Below are 20,719 nucleotides of genomic sequence, written 5' to 3'. Positions count from 1 at the left end.
GCAATGTCACATGACGTGTTGCAACGTATCACGACTTTTCCATTGCCGGCAATGGGGTGGGTGCGGTTTCGGTATGACGCATCTGGCCTATGGGCCAGCAGTTTGACACCCCTAGAAAAGTGAAGGACACAAAATTTTATTATCTTAAGTTAAAAGTAAAGGTAAAGGTTCCAGCACTTGTCCGAGGACGTCTCCGTGGTCATATGGCTGGCATGACTAGACGCCAAAGGTGCACAGAACGCTGTTACCTTCCCACCGTAGTGGTCCCTATTTTTCTACTTGCATTTTTACATGCTTTCGAACTGCTAGGTTGGCAGAAATCTTAAGTTAGCAAGCACTATAAATCTCATATTCAGCATTACTTGAATCCATGCAAGTGCAGGTATTTTTTTGTCCTGAGGGTTATACTTAAAAGTAGCATCTTGAAAGCCTGTTGAAAATAATTCTGTATAAAGTTACCGTATTCGCGTTTTAAGAACAAGGGTTGAGATGAATCAACATGTATTTTCCAAATCAGTTGTACTTTTAGAACTTTTTGTCATTTTATGGTCTATTTATTTTTCTTCATAAAGCACATTGATTTTTTGCTTAAAATGATTTGCTCATTTTAGAATTTGAACTTGATATATTCAAGAACATTCAGCATTTAAGTAGAAAACTATAGGAACATAGACATTTTGACAAACCAAGATTTAAAACATAGCTGACTTTATATAAATTTCCACAAAGCTAGCACAGGCCTGGAATATAAGATTTTCAACCTGAGACATGTTCTTTGTATTCTTCTATTTGTACAAGTGACAATGTACCTGACACTATCGTATAAAAATCCAAGTATTTTTATTATATAGCTTGCATTAATATTAAATACAGCATCAGATACACAAAAATATATGACCCAGTCTAAATCTGAAGTGTGTTACTGTAGTCCAAAATACAGTTTGCAGCAGGTGACAGGTTACATTTGACCAGTATAATATACAGAAAACAGAGTTGAACCCACAGAGTTAAATATTACTTGCAATTGGTGAAAGTATCTCTTTGTAGTCTTTTCTCCAAACATTCATAGATATCACAAATAACAATGAATATTTTTAGGACTTGTGTATATTGTACATTTGCAATTTATTCTTGTGCATGAAAGTACGCCCCCCCCTATCAATTCCGTGTTAAATAGTTAATTGGCAAAATATTTATAAAAAATAGCCTGCGTTTAAAATGACTATTTATAAATTAAATCATCTCTGATTTAAAAGATAGTTTTCTGTTAAAGAGTGGTTTCATAAAAGCCCAGACATCACAAAATCTTTTTTTGGGGGAAAAAACTGTCCTTGTACAGTAAGGTATAACTTATTTTTTCATATTTTAGTTAACATGTGAAAATATAAGAGAGAATGCCTCTTCCAAAACAGTCAGAAATGAGCTGTACTCATTTATTTGATGGATTGCACAAATATATTCTTAGTTCTTTCACACTAGCCAACTACCCTTATATTCCAAGCATTAGATTCTTATATACTTTAAGGCACACTATAAATGAGGAATCCCTGCTCAGCCCTGCCTCAGAATTAGTTATAGCTCCCAAGCACTTTATGGCTAGGGAATCTTTTTGTTTCAGAGTCCTAGTGTTAAACAGAAGATAGGCAATATTGGAGAAAGCAGGTACTTGACGTATATTTTTCAAAAATAAGGAACTGTATCGTCCTTCTCAACATGAGTAATTTCAACTGAACTGCCTTTCCTACTCTAGTTCTGCTATTACAACATGTTAACCAGCAATTGAAGCCAAGTCTTTCAGCTAGATCCTGCCTGTTTTTAGAGGGATGTCAGCTTGTGACTATACTAAATAGCTTACCAATAAGAACATAGTATACGTGAAACTCTTAAGTCTTATTTGATTTTTAAAAAATGTAAACACCTTGGATTGTGAAGAACTTAATACCCCACAAGATAGTTGTGTGATTAAGCACCACAGCAGCTGTCCAACATGAGGAAGACAAACATCCTGCTCTCATGATGTATTGATGCGAGACGTATGTCTAGCAGCACTGGGATTTACTTTCTGCTTTTAAGGAATCCAGGTCCAGTTTCAATTTATCAACATCATTCTCTTCATTTGGGAAGGCTTTCAGATTGGCAAGGATATTTTCCACCAAAAACCGAGCAGCTTCATCAATGTTGATGTTATCCTAAGGAGACCAAGAGACAAGTTAATGCCTTACTGCACACAAGAATCAAGGTGGTCCAAAATGCTTCAGTATAAATACGGTATCTACACCTCTCCTTTTAGAGGTAATTTATTAATAAAATATGTTGCTGTCCTTAGAACTTGTCTTATTTTACATTATAGCTGATTTTTGTAGGAGTGCAACAATTTACAGTGGGAGAAAACTGAATGTATGTTTTCAAGATATAATAACTATTTGGTAGCACCTTTATTAGATTTTCTTCACTGCATGAGCCCTGCCAAATGGTATTAAATAATGTATATGTTCAAACATGACAGTGGGATCCATTAGGTTGGTCTATTTGTGACCCCTTTGAACTGAGAGAAAGAATTGAGAGCTGCTGGGTTATCTCTTTCTTGGTTCACCATGGTAAAAGGCCAAGACATTCATCCTGCTCTATATAACTATATGTAAGAAACTGGGGCAGAATAAAATTGCCTATTTGGATCTGAATGCAGAGTGTATTAATAAATCCAAATCTGAATGCATTGTTTTCAATTAAGAAAGCAACATGAGGTTTCAAGCAAACTCTTCTAGTTTGTTAGCAAACTGTGGCTAAATCAGGGGTGCCCAACTTTGGAAACTTTAAGAGTTGTGCCCCAGCCAGTATAGCTGCCTATGGAATTCTGGGAGTTGAAGACCACATAAAGTTGGAGACCGCTGCGGCTAGATGAAGTAAATATATAGTCATTCCAGAGCAGATTACACAAGTTCTCTTCAATTGAAAAACTACAGAGTTTATGGCCATATTCAGTCAATATATAGTCATAATATACATGGTTTATTAAATAATCACAATGGTCTTCATCCATAAAATATATTAATTAATAATCTACAGTTAATAAAACACAAGTGTTACAGTCATACAACCCACTGAATCACAAAGAAATAAACTCTTATTGCTTCCCAATTTGTGAGAACATAGCCCAAAAGAAAACCCTTCATTATGCTAAGAAGTATTTAGCCACTCAACTTTACATGTTTTTTCTCAAGAACAGATCCAAAGAATTTATATAATTTAATCAAATGTCAGATTTTCCATCTCTGAATTTCTACTTTTTACTTGTTTAACATAAGTAACAGAATCACAAGTTGTTATTTAAATCCTTGTTCAGAGCAAGGAATGGTGGCTACCCCCTTTTTTAGACTATATCCATCCAAGCTTTCTGCCAGGAATCACTGTCCCAGGCTGTGTGTTCTTTTATTAAAAGGCCAGCCTGAGTTTGAGTTTTCTTCTGCTTACTTTCTTCCCATGAGTATTAGAAACCCCAAAATTAAGGACAAGGTCATTTATGTACATCATAAAAGAAATAAATGAACGAATGTAAAGATTAAAATATGACTCAAAGGGATTATTATCCTGCTACGTTCAACAGCTGGTAAGAATTTTCTTTGTATGCATGCCAAGCATCATTAAATAAATACAGGCCATAACAAATCATTTGATGTTGGCAACATTTTTAAACCACTTTGATCCAACCACTGTGACAAACTTGAAGAAAAGAAACGGGGATCATATCACGGTTATCAAGCTCTTAATTATTTATTTTCAATGTAGTTATAGGTCTTATGGAGAATTTATTCTTATTTCATGTTTAGCTATCTGGTTACAAAAGGTAGAAGATGGAAAACATAAATTTCTACAAGATTATCACTTTTAAGTTTACATACTGAAACAAGGCTGAAAAAATAGAATTACAATATATGTGCAGGGCAACATAACTTTGCAAACATTGGGGCTTTTATATTATCAGAAAATGCAGATTTTAAAAAGAATGGAGGAAGGGCTGACACCATTCAAAAACAATGTAGCTGTGTAAGATTTTAGGTCTTTTCTTTATACTTTTGCTGGAAAATAAGAGGAAAGATCCTGGCAATATCCAATTACTTATCTCTGCCTACTGATCCATTTGCCCTAACCATTTTAATTTCCTTCATTAAAGCACCTCTTGCTCCTTTGAGATCAATGGAACTAATAATATCTAGAAATCCAGAAAGCAACAAGTACTGGAATTCTGAATTAGCAGGACCAAACTGCAAGGCTGGGTTAGGTCAGCAGTCCAGTTCTGAAGACAGAGAAGTCCTTCTTTTAGGAATAGCCTTACCTTAGCAGAAGTTTCAAACCATCCAGCAAAGCCTCCCTCTTTGCAGAACTGATTCATCTGAGAAGGAGAAGGATTTTGACTACTGTCTTTCTTCTGGTCACATTTATTGGCAAGTAGAATGGTTGGGATTGGGCTGCCGTTGGGGAGCATTACTTTACTGTCCAAGTCATGTTTCCACTTGGAAACTGCCTCAAATGTTGATCCTCTGGTGACATCGAAAACTACAAAAGCTCCCACAGCTTCTTTATAGTATACTCTGGTCATATTTCCAAAGCGTTCTTGACCTGAAAGATAAATGGGCAAGTATTATAGAATACAGTATTAAATATTGCTTCCTTAAAGAGGCTGAGGGAGAACACTTGAATTTGGGCAGAACACTGGAAATAAATTGCAATAATCAAAATACAGTAGTTGGGAGAAGTGGAAGACACTTCATTGGAGTTTTCCTAAATAACTAGCGAAGTACGGCAAAACAAAGGTTAAATTAAGAGTGGATAGTAGGTAAAATATTTAATGTTTATCAGTTTAAAATATAAATGAGATTTTATTCACATTGACTGAGAAAGGAATAGAATATAATTTATTCTGTCTAAACCTGAGTACGTAGTCCTAGACATACGATGTACAGAGTTATGCAAAGGTAGAGAAATACACAGAAAAAACATCGATATACTCTAGGAACCAGCAGTCCGAGAGATCCATGGGTGAAAAGAAACCCATTTTTGTAGGTGACACTGGCAGAGCCCGGGGCAGAAGTTAAAGAAGGCATCAGTTTATAATTGTTACATAGCCACAAAAGAACAAAGTCCAGCCCCCTTTCAATGCCGTTAATGTTTATCTAGTTCTGTCTAGGTGCTAACAGTCTGAGCAGATTCCTGTGCATAGACTGTAGTAATAAACCAATGAAGTAGAACTTTTATGTGTGAATATGATTTTTCATGCCTGACATTTGAGAAATAAATGGAATTTGGAAAGCCCCTGACAGGCCCAAAATTGGTTCCATTTAAGATCTGCCTTCAACTTAATAATGTAACTGTTTATGGAAAAATCAGTTGTGCATAAATTCAGACAAATATAACCATTCATGACAGAAAATTCATAGTTGCATATAATTTTAATTATATAGCCATGACCTTCATGCAATAGCTCATAAAAAAAGAGTTGGAGTGCTTGAGTTAACAGCCAGATATTAACTAAAATGGTTGAACTCAGTAAATGACCAGAGAAATGAATAAACATCAGATACTTGTCTGATACTTGCCCACATTTCAGAAATCAGTGGTATTTTCCCCAAACAGATAAAATCCATTATTTGATGAACAGGTCTGGACACTGTTTCCCTCAAAAACAGGTCTTCACTAATTCTATATTCTCTCTCTTTCTTTAAAATCCATTGAACTAGGACAGGGGTAGGCAACCTTGGCTCTTTTATGACTCGTGAACTTCAACTCCCAGAATTCCTGAGCCAGCATAGTTGGCTCAGGAATTCTGGGAGTTGAAGTCCACGAGTTATAAAAGAGCCAAGGTTGCCTACCCCTGAACTAGGAGAAAAAAAACCCCAGGACTTCCCCTGACTTAAGATGTAATATATTCTGGGTCAACACTATCAATCTCTGCAGTTTGGGGGAATTATTATAATTATTATGATTAAGTATATTTTCTCACAAATGAATGTTTTGGGGAGCTGAAAAAAGCCATTTGTCATTTAATGGACATTTGATTTTTAACAGACAACCTTCTCCCCATTTGTCTGTTTTACTGAGTGTTGCAATACTATAATATATAGGTCTAGCAACTGTGAAGCAAATTCAGTGAATTCTCAAGATCTCAATGCCTAAACAACCACAGTAGAAACCTATGCAAGGCTGAGAAAACAAATGTGGACTATAATTAAGAGACTATTGAGGCAAAAGGCAAATCTAGACTTGTAAAAAGCCTCCAAGCAACTATCTCTTAACCCAGGGATCCCCAACTCCCGGTCCATAACATGCCAGCAACCGGTCCACACAAACAAGTAAAGCCATATCCATGAGATGCAGGCAGCACACAAAACCATGCCCCCTCCCATCCATGGAAAACCTCTCTCCACAGAACCTGTCCCTGGTGCCCAAAAGGTTGGGGACCTCTGTCTTAACCCTAATTCAGTCAAGGGGAAGTATAGATATAAATAGTTACTGCCAACTTATTCCTTCCTAAATACTGGAACATGCTCTTTGTCCTGTTTAAAAAAAAATAACTACAGGAACAAACCCCAAAGAACCCACAGCTTAATCCTCTATTGAATGATTAAATTGCCACCAGATGACGTAAGAATCGTAAATGATTTTTTTCAAAAAAGCTAAGTGACGCTATAGCGATCAGTCAATACATACAACTGGATGGCTTAATGAAAGTTTATAAACTATAGTACATGTTGTTGTTGTTGTTGTTAGTTGCGAAGTTGTGCCCGACCCATCATGACCCCATGGACAACGTTCCTCCAGGCCTTCCTGTCCTCTACCATCTTCTGGAGTCCATTTAAGCTCACGCCTACTGCTTCAGTGACTCCATCCAGCCACCTCATTCTCTGTTGTCCCCTTCTTCTCTTGCCCTCAATCTTCCCCAGCATTAGGCTCTTCTCCAGTCAGTCCTACCTTCTCATTAGGTGGCCAAAGTATTTGGGTTTCAAATAGTACATGTTGTATGAATTTATTTAATGATCCTCATAATTATATTACTCACATACTTACCTTCCTTTCCTGAAAATATGACCAATTCTAAGTTTTTGGCATGAGGCCCTAGCTTGTGTAAATAATTTAACAGCTAGTTTCACCAGCTATCCCTGTAGCAGTATCTTCTATGCATGTACACAGATGGCTGAAACGTCCTGAAGCATATATGCTCAACCTTCGAACAGTTTCTTTGCTCTATATGTATATTAACACTGATATATGAACATTGTTAATTTTGCCTCTTGTACATCTATGCACTGGTATCAACATCAAATTTTGTGTGGCTTCACATCTCCTTTCTACATACACAGGATTTATGTTTGTAGCAACAATAGCAGTAAGTATGCAAGAACCTTTAAAAACACACAAGCATGCTCCTGAAACACAGAAAATGAACTTTCATTTTGTTTTGTTAAACCTAATTAATGAAATAGTAGTATTTCTTTATCACTTGCTCCAGCTGAACAAGTCTGAAAACAGTTTTGTGAGCCTGGAAAAGAACATGCCAGCTTTAACAATTCCAAAAGGAATGTTTTGTACACGTTTCTGTCTGTTCAAAAGCACATTTTTTCCAAACGATTTGCAGAACTCTAATAGCTAATTCCTAAAAGCATAGTTACAACTCCACACTTACAAAGTCTAGGCAATTCTAGTGTCATTTCCTCCCATTATATTCTTTTTCTCTATCTGCTCTTTCAAAATTTACCTTAGTAAAGACTGCAAACTGAAGTCGACATCTCTACACAATAATGTGGGAGATTTTACAACTCATGATGAAAAAATACTCTTGTTACTCTACTTTATTATAAAGTAGGATTTCCATAAAATATCTGGTGCAATAGATTTAAAAATGTAAGCCTCAAAGTGACATATCTGCCACAGCACTTTTTCTTTTTGCTTAATAAAATGTAAAAAGACATTAAAATTCTTAAGCAATAGCGAAAGAGCAGCTAGAACGGTTAGAGAAATGACCCAATTTATACCAGAGGCAGTTGTAACCTCTAGTGTATGCTTCCTCCTAGTTCCTTTAAAGAGATCGAACAACTTTTTACCCCAATCCAAAAGGTATTTGAATGCCTGTCTGTAACAGGAAAAAGGGGGAAAAACCCTAATTTTCTGCTTCAGAAAATTTGGCAAACTCCATTGTTTGCCAAAGCAGTTTACACAAACATTCACTTTTGCATTCAGTCCATCAGGAAATTGCACAATTATGAGGAAAAACCATATTTTGAGATGCCTCTGTATCAGTTGCAACATGTCAAATTTTAAGGCATTAAGTTATCAGAATAGTTTTTAGATAATACACAGCGCCATTATTATAATTCCTAGATTTAACTATGTTTGCTTGTAAATTATCCCAGGATTGTCTGGAATTCTGGTTTATACTTCCAGCAGCTGCAGAATGCTAAAAATGGTTTTAATAAATCATGCAGATTTGCATACTCACGACACATTTGCATTCAAAAACGTTTAGAACTGAATCAAAACAATGAAGAAATTCTATATGCCACTGTCTAGAGTCTTCAATATATTTATATTTATATGCAGTGCTTTTTTTGTAAAAAAAAAAAAAGGGGGGGGGTGCCGGAACTCACACACGTCATACAACCTGCCTTGCCTACCTTAGAAAGTTCCATCCAAAAAAAGATGCCGGAACTCCATTCTGGGCGTTCAATGAGGAAAAAAAGCCCTGTTTATATGTATCACCAGTGTAATTCAAAAGCATTATTTTTAAATTTTGGGATTGCAGCTTCTCAGGTGTTGGCTTCTGCTGTTTAATTTCTTTCCAAGAACTGAATTATTTTCTAAAGAAGAAAGAACAGCAATAGAGGAAAGAAGTAGCCTTTCGTTGATATTGTGCTGATTTTCTTCCAAAAAGTTAATGGTAATGTACACAATTCATTCCATTCCATTTTATATTCACATCTCTTACATCAATAACTTAAATGGCCAGACAGCCATTATAACCAAGTGGGAGATTGCACCTAAGTGTTTTCAAGCCTGCGTCTGTGTACCTTCCAGTCAGTGTTAACTCTTGAGTGAATGCCTCGAACAGTGCAGTTTTTTTGAGAAAATTTGAGAAGTGGTTTTCATTGACTCCTTCCTAAGGTTGAGAGAAAGAGTGACTGGCCCAAAGCAACCCAGCTGGCTTTGTGTCTAAGGAGGAACTACTGTCCCAGTTTCTAGCCTGGTGCCTTAACCACAACACCAACTGGCTTTTAGCTCAAGCCTGTATTTGCTATTATTGCTGAGCATTTGTGTGATAAATCTTATTTTGAGATCCAAGTGATCTTTCTATTTGCCCAGGCTTTGAGTTCCATTGTAGAGAGTGCTCAGACTTTACATTAAGTTATTTTATTTTGCGTGAGTCTGTTTTTTACATTGCACTATTATGTTATTTTTCCTTATTGTGTTATCAAATCACGCAATTGCTTTACAGACCTGAAAACAAGAAACATGCTTTGTTGTACAACTGAGAAAATAATGACAGATGAACAGATAAAAACACTGCATATCAAGAACTCATTTCTATGGCTTCAATTTTTCGGTAACCATCAAATGTATAATCATGTGAAGCTGAAGAAGCAGAAAAATTCTACTGAACAAACAGCTGGTAACGTACACTGATGCATTTGCAAAGCTGATTGTATGATGGTAAAAAAAGGCAGGATTTTTGTAGAACAGAATTTGTTGCCAGATGTACTGCATTAAAATTCCTGCAGTCACGAGTTAAGATGAACTTTAGAAGTCAAGATGGACAAGGCTGTTATAAAACAGCACACAACTTGGGAGACTAGTCTCCCTATCTGTTCTGTTAAAGCTTCAAACTTAGTTTTAAATCACATACACTGCATTCAGAAAAGCCCTTCTACAGGATGAAGATTTTTGTTGTTGTTAGCTGCGAAGTCGTGTCCGACCCATCGCAACCCTATGGACAATGTTCCTCCAGGCCTTCCTGTCCTCTTCCATCTTCTGGAGACCATTTAAGCTCACACCTACTGCTTCAGTGACTCCATCCAGCCACCTCATTCTCTGTCGTCCCCTTCTTCTATTGCCCTCAACCTTTCCCAGCATTAGGCTCTTCTCCAGTGAGTCCTTCCTTCTCATTAGGTGGCCAAAGTATTTGAGTTTTAGCTTCAGGATCTGGCCTTCTAAAGAGCAGTCAGGGTTGATCTCCTCTAGGACTGACCGGTTTGATCGCCTTGCAGTCCAAGGGACTCGCAGCAGTCTTCTCCAGCACCATAGCTCAAAGGCCTCAATTCTTTGGCACTCGGCCTTTCTTATGGTCCAACTTTCACTGCCATACATTGCAACTGGGAAGACCATAGCCTTGACTATACGCACTTTTGTTGACAGCGTGATGTCTCTGCTTTTTAGTGTGCTGTCTAGATTTGTCATGGCTTTCCTCCCGAGGAGCAAGCGTCTTTTAATTTCTTGGCTACAGTCCCCATCTGCAGTGATCTTGGAGCCCAGGAAAATAAAATCTGTCACTACCTCCATTTCTTCCCCATCTATTTGCCAGGAATTGAGAGGGCCGGATGCCATGATCTTAGTTTTCTTAATGTTTAGTTTCAGCCCAACTTTTGCACTCTCCTTCTTCACCCGCAACAAGAGGCTCTTTAGTTCTTCTTCACTTTAGGATGAAGATTACAGGCTTTTATTATTTATAGTTTCTAGGGTTCATTTTTCCACATATATAATTCACTTTTGAAAATTCCTCTCTACTCATGCATTGAAAGTTTTTTTTCCTTTATTTTAAAGGACTCAGATTTGTAGTACATTAATAAAGAGAAAGGGTTTTTTTATTAAAAGTCTTGCTTCCTTAGAAGCAATCTGAAAATGTGCTAAAATTAAGACTAGAGGATTTCCATTCATAAGGGTTTCCTCATGTGATAATGGAACGAACAGTCACTTCCGTATTCTATCATGTCCTTCCACAACATAAAACTAAAACAATAAGGCCCAGGATCTTCTTCATGCGTCAAGCACTTCTTAGCCATGTATTACTGAGGCCTTCAATAGCACTCACCCCCCATAGGGATAGCAGCTAAAATGCAATCTGCTTTTGCGGAATCCATTAATGTAAGTTAAGCAGGCAAATTATTTGGACCAAGATCAAAAAACTGCTTTAGACATAATTGGGCACTGGCACGGCCCCAGAAATAGCTCAACAGCTGACTCTCAAGTCGTATCAAAGCTCCGGGTGCATAGAACCCAACATGATCTGAACCATGATTCCACTTTAGAAAGGCATTTACTGAATCTTTCTGGGTGAAGGAGGGGAAAAAAAGTGCTTTAGCAAGAGATTGATGAAAAGGTGGCGTTGAACACCATTATCAATCTCCTTCCCAAATAATTTTTTCAGTAAACCAAGATGTATTAATTTTCAAGCCACTGTAAATTTGGGAGTCAAGAGACTGGTTATATCTATTAAAAATAGTAAAATGGGGGAAATGTAGGTCTTTGTTAGCAGAGGAAAAGAAAAAAGACCCTATTCACATAAGAATTAGTAAAAGGTAAAGGTAAAGGTTCCCCCGCACATGCATGCTAGTCGTTTCCAACTCTAGGGGCCGGTGCTCATCTCCGTTTCAAAGCCAAAGAGCCAGCGCTTGTCCGAGGACGTCTCCGTGGTCACGTGGCCGGCATGACTAGACGCCAAAGGCGCACGGAATGCTGTTACCTTCCCACCGGAGCGGTCCCTATTTTTCTACTTGCATTTTTTACGTGCTTTCGAACTGCTAGGTTGGCAGAAGCTGGGATGAGTAACAGGCACTCACTCTGTTACGCGGCACTCGGGATTCGACCTGCCAAACTGCCGACCTTCTGATCGACAAGCTCAGCGTCCTAACCCACTTAGCCACCATGTCCCTTTAAGAATGAGTATATGTCCTTAATTTCAGTACTTTTCCATTTGATGCGGTAGTTGTGTTCTTGGAACTGCAGTGTGAAATCAATTTTCTCCAAACAGTATCTTTCAAACTCTATAATCCCCAGTTAGGATGGTCACTGAGTTTACTGGCCGGGGATTACAAGAATTAGAAATCTAACAGATTTAGAAAACACTAGGTTGGGGAAGGCGGACATTTTTCTATAAAGGTAGGGATCTCCCTACTCCCCTCACCTTTAACTTCTATCTAGGGGTTTATTTAAACATTTTTTTTGCAAATATGACTTTCCTCTTTATATTTAAATGTACACCAACATTTTTTTCTCAAGTAGCTTTAAAATGGAAGATATTGGGTTTGATCACATTACCATTGTTTGGCAGTGCTTTCCACAATCATCTAAAAATAAAGCCACTGGCAGAGTCTGTACATTATGCAAACCATAATATTATTTTATTGTTTTACAAAGGCAACTAGACTTTCTTCGGTTTTGTTTGTTTTTTTAAATCATTTTGTTTCTCATCCAAGAAGTTTCTTCAGTTTAACTTATTTATTTATTTATTTATTTATTTATTTGTTTGTTTGTTTGTTTGTTTGTTTTATATACCGCCCTTCTCCCGGAGGACTCAGGGCGGTGTACAGAGCAATAAAGTAAGAATACAATAAAGCAATAAAGTGAGAAAATTTTAAAACCCAAATCCATCAGGCCAGGCCAGCTTGTTGGAATAGATAAGTTTTTAGATCACGCCGGAAGGAGCGAAGGTCAGGGGCCATCCGGATTTCAGCTGGTAAGCGGTTCCAAAGGATTGGCGCACCCACCGAGAATGCTCTCCCCCTGGGGGTCACCAGCCGACATTGTCTGACCGGTGGCACCCTGAGGAGGCCCTCTCTGTGGGAGCGCACAGGACGGAGGGATGTTGACGCTGGCAGCAGGTGCTCCTGTAGGTAATCCGGACCCATGCCATGTAGGGCTTTGTATGTCATCACTAGCACCTTGGGTGAGAAGTGAAATGTTTTTGAAAAAAACACCCAAGAAAGTCCAGTTGACTTTTGGACAAGCATCTTTGAGACAACCATGACCTGGATGATTGACAATCTCCATAGATATAATATGGTTTCCTTGTCTTTGCCTTGTTCTATATGCAAACCAAGACTTAGGGTTTATAAAACTGGCCTAACACTGTACAAACCTTGGCCACTATGGCTTATTCTACACACTACACACACTGACACACTCATGTGTTACAGTGAAAACGTGTTCTTTCCCCACCTTGGAACAAAATACAAGTATTTCAATTAAGAGAGTTTGATTTATATTGAACAGTAATGTATTTACTAAACTGACACCTTTCATTTCTGCTTATATAAGCACTCAAGTTGGCTAACAAGAATACTGCAATAATGCATACAGTACACTTTTTGAGACCACCAGACAGAATACATACACACTGTATATGCCCAACCTCTTAACCAACCTGAATAAAATCTAGCAGATGAATTTGAGCAGTAGGTACTAGGTTGATATGTGTTAAATTTGGTTGAGCTTTGGGGCACTTGTTTTCCATTTTGTGGCAAGATATTGTGTGATCCAGCCTGTTAGGCTAATTTATGGCTCAGCTGTGCAAATCCAGAAAATCACATAATTAATCAGGTAAAATATGTTTCAGGAATGTAGCCATATCGAACAAGCTCTCTCCTCAATTTGCCTGCTTTGCAGACAAGGAATTCCCAGTCCTAGTCTTTCCCCCTTCCACATAAATCTGTTTACCTAGAATGGCCAATAGTTAGGATGGATTTATAATCCATCCCAGCCAAAGGTCACCAGCAAGGGGTAATTAGACAGAAGGCAGAGGTCTCCTAAAGGAGTAGTATTGCTGCTAGGTTTTATTGGCAGATTGCCTGGATGTACCCAACCTGCTAACAATTTAGTTGTGTTGAAGTTTTGAAAAGGTGCCATTGGTGAGGTTTGAAAAAAGAGTGAAAGGCTTTCAGAAAACTGAATATAAAACCTACTAAACCAGAGGTCTTCAAATGTGGCCCTTTTATGACTTGTGGACTTCAACTCCCACAATTTCTCAGCCAGCGTGCCTGGCTGAGGAATTCTGTGAGTTGAAGTCCACAAGTCATAAAAGGGCCACGTTTGAAGACCCCTGTAGTAAACCTATTGTGGATTGGCTACTCTGTAAGAAGCGAGTAAACTAGAAAAAGCAGTATGAAACAAAGCCTCTACTAGCCGCTGACTAATTTCTTAAATCCTTATATATTCCAGGAAAAATTTGTTGTGCTATGTACCACATAATCTCTACTCCCACTGTACATTTATAAATAGGAAGCATCACTCATGAATAGGAGGGCATTTTTATTTTAATTCCATTTATATCCCGCCCTTCTCCGAAGACTCAGGGTGGCTTACAAGCTTAGCAGTAGCCTTCATTCTATGTATATGCCTGCTTATTAGGGCTTTCACACACCCCCCAAGCGGCATTATTACAAAGTCAGCTTATTGCCCCCAACAATCTGGGTCCTCATTTTACCTACCTCGGAAGGATGGAAGGCTGAGTCAACCTTGAGCCTGGTGGGATGCAAACCTGCACTAATTGCAGGCAGCTGGTGTTACTTAAGGAGGCATTAGCCCACTGCTCCACCAAGCATGTCCTTTTCTTTGCCATACTATTATCCCAGCATGTCAATGGAGAACTAATGTAATTTTCTATCCTAGAGGAAGCAATTCTGACTCTGAAGGTTAGGTGTAACCTCATTTTAACAGTACTATAGGTCAGGGCTTTTCAACCAGTGGTACGGGTACCACCTGTTGTACATGGGCACCTGGCAGGTGCTATGCAACCATCCTAGAAAAGTGGTAGCGGGGGAGGGGAATGAGCTGAACGGGTGGCAGCACTGCACAAGCCTGAGCAAGACACGACTGGAGTTGCAGGGCTGTCAGGGCTCAGCGGAAGCATCAGGATCAGCGCCAGGCTCCAGCTGGAGCTCGGTGCTGATCCTGGTGCTTCCGCTGAGCCCAGAAGAAGCACCGATCAGCTGAAATGTTGCAGCATCTCCAGGGTCTTGTGATTTACATTCAGATGCTTGGCAACTGATTCATATTTATGATGGTCAGAGTCACAGGGTCATGTGAAGTGACCAAAACCTGCTGCAACCACCCAGCAGAGGGGGGGGGGAATAAAAACCAAACACCCCACCCCACCCACCCCCGCTGCCAATCTTCAACAGAAATGCTCACAACAATGAAAACCTAAGACAGGAGGAAGAGGTCCGCCAGGCGGGCAGGCAGGTGTCTGGCTGTGGCTTGGGGGGGCACTTTTTTCAGTGCCATTGTAACTTTGAACAGTCACTAAGTCGAGGACTACCTGTACTTCATTACTTTTTTCCTTTTTTTTTTAGTCATCAAATTTTTGACACCTTGCTAGTGACTGGTGGTACTCGGATGTTGCCATATCCTAACAGTGGTACAATGTGTGAAAAGGTTGAAAAGCCCTGCTATAGGTAGTCCCTGATTAATGACCATAATTGAGACTAGAGCAAAGCGCTCATTAAGCCAGATGGCATGGGACCATTTCACTTAATAACCACACTCAGCATTCCTAGTTGTACTTGTAAAACAATCTGGTGGATCATTAAGTGGGAATCCCAAGTAAGGAATGTGGGATATCCCTCAGGGGATTGGAGGAGCCCCAGCACAGGCCGTACGTGTCTCTCAGGAGCTGAAAATCCAAGCAGGGTTTTCAGCCCAAGAAAGAGACACCTGCATTTGCCCTATGCTGGGTCTTTTATCACTCCCACACAGCTTGCTGTTCCTTTATTATGCTGCCACTCCGCTCAGAAGCTGAAAATCCTCCTTGCTGAAATCCAAGCAGGATTTTCAGTCCCTAAGCAGGGAGACATCACATGGGTCTGCCCTGGGGCTCCCATGCCTTGAGGCACCCTGTACTCTTACCTTTCCTTACTTACTCTTACCTTATTCTTTCCTTACCACATTGCCTCTCTGCTCTGTGAGTTGCAAATCTTTTGTGGCTGAAAATCTTTCTTGGATTTTGAGGCATACCTTTTCAGTCCTGTCAGCTGTTGGCATTGGCTTCCACCACAAATTCCCCACTGGCTTTCTGGGGAAGCTGGCAGGAAAGATTGCAAATGGCAATCACGTGATGACAAGGCACTTGGCAATCAGCCATAAATGCGAATGGGTTGTCAGATGCCCAGATTCCAATCATATGACCATGGGGTGCTGCAATTGCCATAACTTTGGGTATGGGTTGGAAATTCCTTTGTTCAGCACCTTCATAATTTTGGCTGTTGATCATTAAGTGAGGACTACCTGGAGCACTGACTTTAAGACGGCCTTTGGGCTGCAGACTTCATGCTAAAATATTTTTTTCCCTTGTAGTGTCTCATCCTATTTTTAACACCTTACCTAAAGAAAAATTCAGCAAATTCACATGGCCTTTTGTGATGTCCTAAAAAAATTATTAACTACAGTAAAAAGATTTCTCATTATTTGTGCAGAATTTTAAGTTCAAAAGATTTATAGTTTAAGACTGTAAATCAAGCAGACTGTAATTACATGTAGACATATGAAGGGACTTTTTTTTCTACTACTTTTCAGTTTTATTTAGTACCTTCTTGTTGAACTTAGGCAGCTTACACGCTATTATGCTCTTTTGAGTTGATTTAATAAATGTATTGGCCTGCTATGGATTAAAGAGGATTTAAATTAACAATCTAATGTTACTTGACTCCTATAATGGGAATTACAGTGTGAACTAGTTGTTTAGTCAGTCTCTTTCACTGGACAATCGTTTTTTAATGTTTAAGAAATCAGATTTAAACAAAACTTAGACATTCTTCAACATTTAACCATACTCTTCTATATACCTCAAAGATTAACATTTTTTCTTTGTATCCATATATTGCAATACTTGTTTGAGATAACAAAGACAGAAGACTGAGCAGTTGTGGAGAATGACTGTCACATGTTGCAACTGGAGTGTCACACCCTTTTACAAAAAGTTGCATTTTGCGGAGAACTCATACATTTGGCTCATGAGAACATTCAATACAGCTAATTAAAATGCCACTTGTAAGTCCTATGCTACAGCTACAGTCCTTCACAAACAATTGTTATTCACATGAATTAAAGCAATAGCTAAACTCTTAAATATCATTATGTGGCAACTGTTAGCATTCTAATTCCCTTGAAACAGAGGGAGCCTAGCTAGATCATGGGGAAGCAATATCTCACTATTCTGATGATTTTGCAAGCAATTTGGAAACAATACCAAATTTTCCACAGCAATACCATAATATCCAAACACATCTTTAACCAAGGATTTCACAATGTAAAAAACAAATAGAAAATAGTGCCATTTTTATATTTGTCAAAAGTTTATTTCCTGCCTTTAGGATACATTACTTAATAGTTTTATTAAATAGATTTTTAAACTTCAAAAATTAAATCTCAATTGAGAAGATGAATTGTAAAGGTTGCAAAAATGTTTGTTGCATGCTGGCTGGGGAATTCTGGGAGTTGAATTCCTCACATCTTAAAATTGTCAGGGTTGAGAAACACTGGTTTAGCCACTCCACCTATATGATCCGTAGTTCACAAAAGCACATGCCTTTTATAAAATACAGTATTCTAAAAAACTACCAACTCTAATATCTAGCTGTAATCCCTTCATTGCCACTCAGATAGAGACCCCAAACAATTTAGTTACACCCAGTTTCAGAGACAAGGTTAGAGTCATATATCTTGCATTTAGCTGCTCTGTAATTTAATCTTTTTTAAACTTGGTTTTTAACTTTTGTATTTTTGGTTTTTAATTACCCTGTAAACCGCCCTGAGTCCTCCGGGAAAGGGCGGTATATAAATGTAATAAAATAAATAAATAAATAAATAATAAAATGGTTTAAAGGGAGAATTTGATAAATATCTAAGAGAAAGGTGATCTGACTTATCCATAAAATTACACAAAACAGAACAATATAAAACTTCATACCGAAGTTTTCTGCAATTTACCACTTCCAGAATTTTAAACAATGAAAAAACCAAGGGGGGAGGGGGAGTACCAGGAGAGCAAATGTCATAAATTTCACAATTGCTTTAAAGATATTTACTATTTTCAAGTGACCACCAATAAAACACACAGAGAAATCTTCTCAAGTTCTTCTTCAGACTATCTGGAAAATTATAAATGCAACCCCCAAAATATGAGTACTCCCCTAACCCATCCCATAGCTGTCAATATCAAACAGGTGAAGCTTTCTCCGTATCAGCATGAGAAAAAAAAGTTTTAATCTTTTGAAATGCTATCAAGCAGCTGCTGAGAAAACACTTGGCCAGAGGAGAGGAGGGTTGTTTAAAGCTGGAAATGTAACAAAAACCTGATATATTTGCCCATCTTTAAAATTTGTGTAGAGGTTTATTAACCTCTGGTATTTTTCCTGAATGAATATCCCTTCTTCACAGAACAAAAAACAAGTGGATAAATTACTTATTCATGTATTCTTCTACTTATTTATGTATTCCAGGGTACATACACGGTGCAAATCTACACAACATCGAAGCTACTAGTGTATCCAAAACAAATAAGATTCTTCCAAGTTGGAGCAAATATACTCCCAGAATCCTCAACAAGACCTCCCCACTCCTCCCAGGAGCTCAGAATGGTACAATACAACCTAGCACGTTTATTCTCACACCTCCTCTTGAGCTGTATAAAGCCTAAAGGAGAAAAGAGGAGGATTTTAGAAATCGAGTGAGGCACCTGAACTCGCGTCTCCCCGGGTCGTTTGCACTCTAACCCAGGGGGTCTTCAAACTTGGCTCTTTTATGACTCGTGGACTTCAACTCCCAGAATTCCTCAGCCAGCGTGCCTGGCTGAGGAATTCTGGGAGTTGAAGTCCACGAGTCATAAAAGGGCCAAGTTTGAAGACCCCTGCGGTCTAACCCATTGCTTTTATCTTATGAAAGCCAGTTGCAACTTGCTCGTATGCAAAGCAAGGGGATTTCCCCCTCCAGCTGAGGAAATCCGCCCCCCCTGGCCGGATCGGCCATTTTCCAGCCCCAACTTCTCGTGCCCTCTCACCTGCGATGTCCCAGAGCTGCAACCTGACCAGAGTCCTGGTATCCCAGTTGAGGACTTTGAGCGCGAAATCCACCCCGATGGTAGCCCGGTAGTGCTGCGAGAAGAGCTGGTGGACGTAGCGCTTGATGATACTTGTTTTGCCGACACCCAGTTCCCCGATGACTAAAACCTTAAAGAGATGTTCCCGACTCTCAGGTACTCCGGAGCCGCCTTCGCCTCTCTCTACTCCAGCCATTCCGGCTTCGCCGCTCGCCGGCCTCCTCCACGCTCCTCGCCTTGCGCTCGTGCGAAAACCCAGCCCCGGCGGGAGCAAAGGCGGGAAGAAAGGCGGGGAGCGCTTCCTCACGTGCTTCCCTCCCGACTCCGGGAGCTTTCTTTCTTTGTCCAATCCGGGTTCTTTGGCGGGAAGAGATACTACGTCCCGACAGTCGGCAGGGCACGGGAGGAAAAAGAAGGCGGGCACCGCCTGACTTGGAGTCACAGGACACGGAAACCCGGCGAGTTATGAAACTTTTGAAAGGGGGCGGAGGCCCAGCGCCGCCGTCGGCTCCCCGTCGGAGGCGCTTCTTCTTCGCTAGGGAGGAAACTTAGGCCAAAAAAAAAAGTGCATTTCGCTCGGCGGCTTTTATTTTGAAAGGAAAGCAGCGCGGAAGAGGGGAGAGCTGCGTTTTCCGCGCGGAGATGCCTCAGCCAAGCTGGGGAGAGGCCTAGCCGGCTCTCGCGGATGCCCTCTGCGGCGCTGCAGCGGGAAGGGTGGCGCAAGAGACGGCTGGAGGAAAAACAAAAGGAGAGCGGTTCTCTCTAGTACAGGGGTAGGCAACCTCGGCTCTTTTATGACTCGTGGACTTCAACTCCCAGAATTCCTGAGTCAGCTAGGCTGACTCAGGAATTCTGGGAGTTGAAGTCCACGAGTCATAAAAGAGCCGAAGTTGCCTACCCCTGGCCCTATCCAAATGTCTTGCAGAGACATAGAGATAGTAAATGAGAGAGAGAAATGAAGGGAAAAGTTATATTTCAAGTACCCAGTTTCAGCCCTTCGACGTTTTAAAAAAATAATAACTAAAAATAATTTGGAATGACAAACAAAGTGGAAGCAGAGATCTTTTTGGATCCTGACCTTGTCTTCTGAGGTGTTGGCTGTTCCTGCCAGCTTAATGTCATCTGCAAATTTGATGAGTTCCCCTTCTATTCACAATTGATAGCAAAGAATTAAAGGGAGAAGACAATGTTGTTTTCTTGGGCTCAAGTGACCAACAAAATAGACCAGTAAAGTTAAAAGACTGGACTTTCTAGTGCAGGGGTAGGCAACCTCGGCTCTTTTATGACTCATGGACTTCGACTCCCAGAATTCCTGAGTCAGCTATGCTGACTCAGGAATTCTGGGAGTCGAAGTCCATGAGTCATAAAAGAGCCGAGGTTGCCTACCCCTGTTCTAGTAGCTCGGTTACTATGATACTACAGAGTCTGATCGGACCGCGTTAAGAAACGCGCTGTTTGCATGGTCCCAGTTTTAATTGTCACATCCTCCCATTTAAACACCACCCCCCCCAAGCCTTTGATGGGCACTGTGCAAAACCACACACCTCTCCCCGTGGTTTAGAAGGAGACGTTGCGCCGCTGCTGCTGGTGCAGAGCAATGAACAGGCAAGGGGGTCAGCGTGTACTCTTCGTCCAGGAAATAACTTA

General features: G+C 39.8%; 1 protein-coding gene across 1 annotated transcript; it reads right to left on the bottom strand.

Annotated features, from left to right (window-relative positions):
- Window positions 1-823: 823 nt before the first annotated feature.
- On the bottom strand, window positions 824-19,462 carry RAB32 (RAB32, member RAS oncogene family). Its single transcript, XM_083348743.1, has 3 exons — window positions 19,034-19,462; window positions 4,334-4,617; window positions 824-2,189 (listed from the first exon to the last, which is right to left on the bottom strand). Exons 1-3 carry the CDS (start codon window positions 19,266-19,268, stop codon window positions 2,040-2,042), a joined length of 669 nt encoding a protein of 222 aa, XP_083204869.1. The 5' UTR covers window positions 19,269-19,462; the 3' UTR covers window positions 824-2,039.
- Between the last annotated feature and the right edge of the window lie 1,257 nt (window positions 19,463-20,719).

Source organism: Vipera ursinii (assembly GCF_947247035.1).
Source record: "Vipera ursinii genome assembly, chromosome: 1".
Classification (NCBI taxonomy): domain Eukaryota; kingdom Metazoa; phylum Chordata; class Lepidosauria; order Squamata; family Viperidae; genus Vipera; species Vipera ursinii.
Note: the sequence above shows the minus strand (reverse complement) of the source record. Positions and strands in the feature narration are given on the sequence as shown.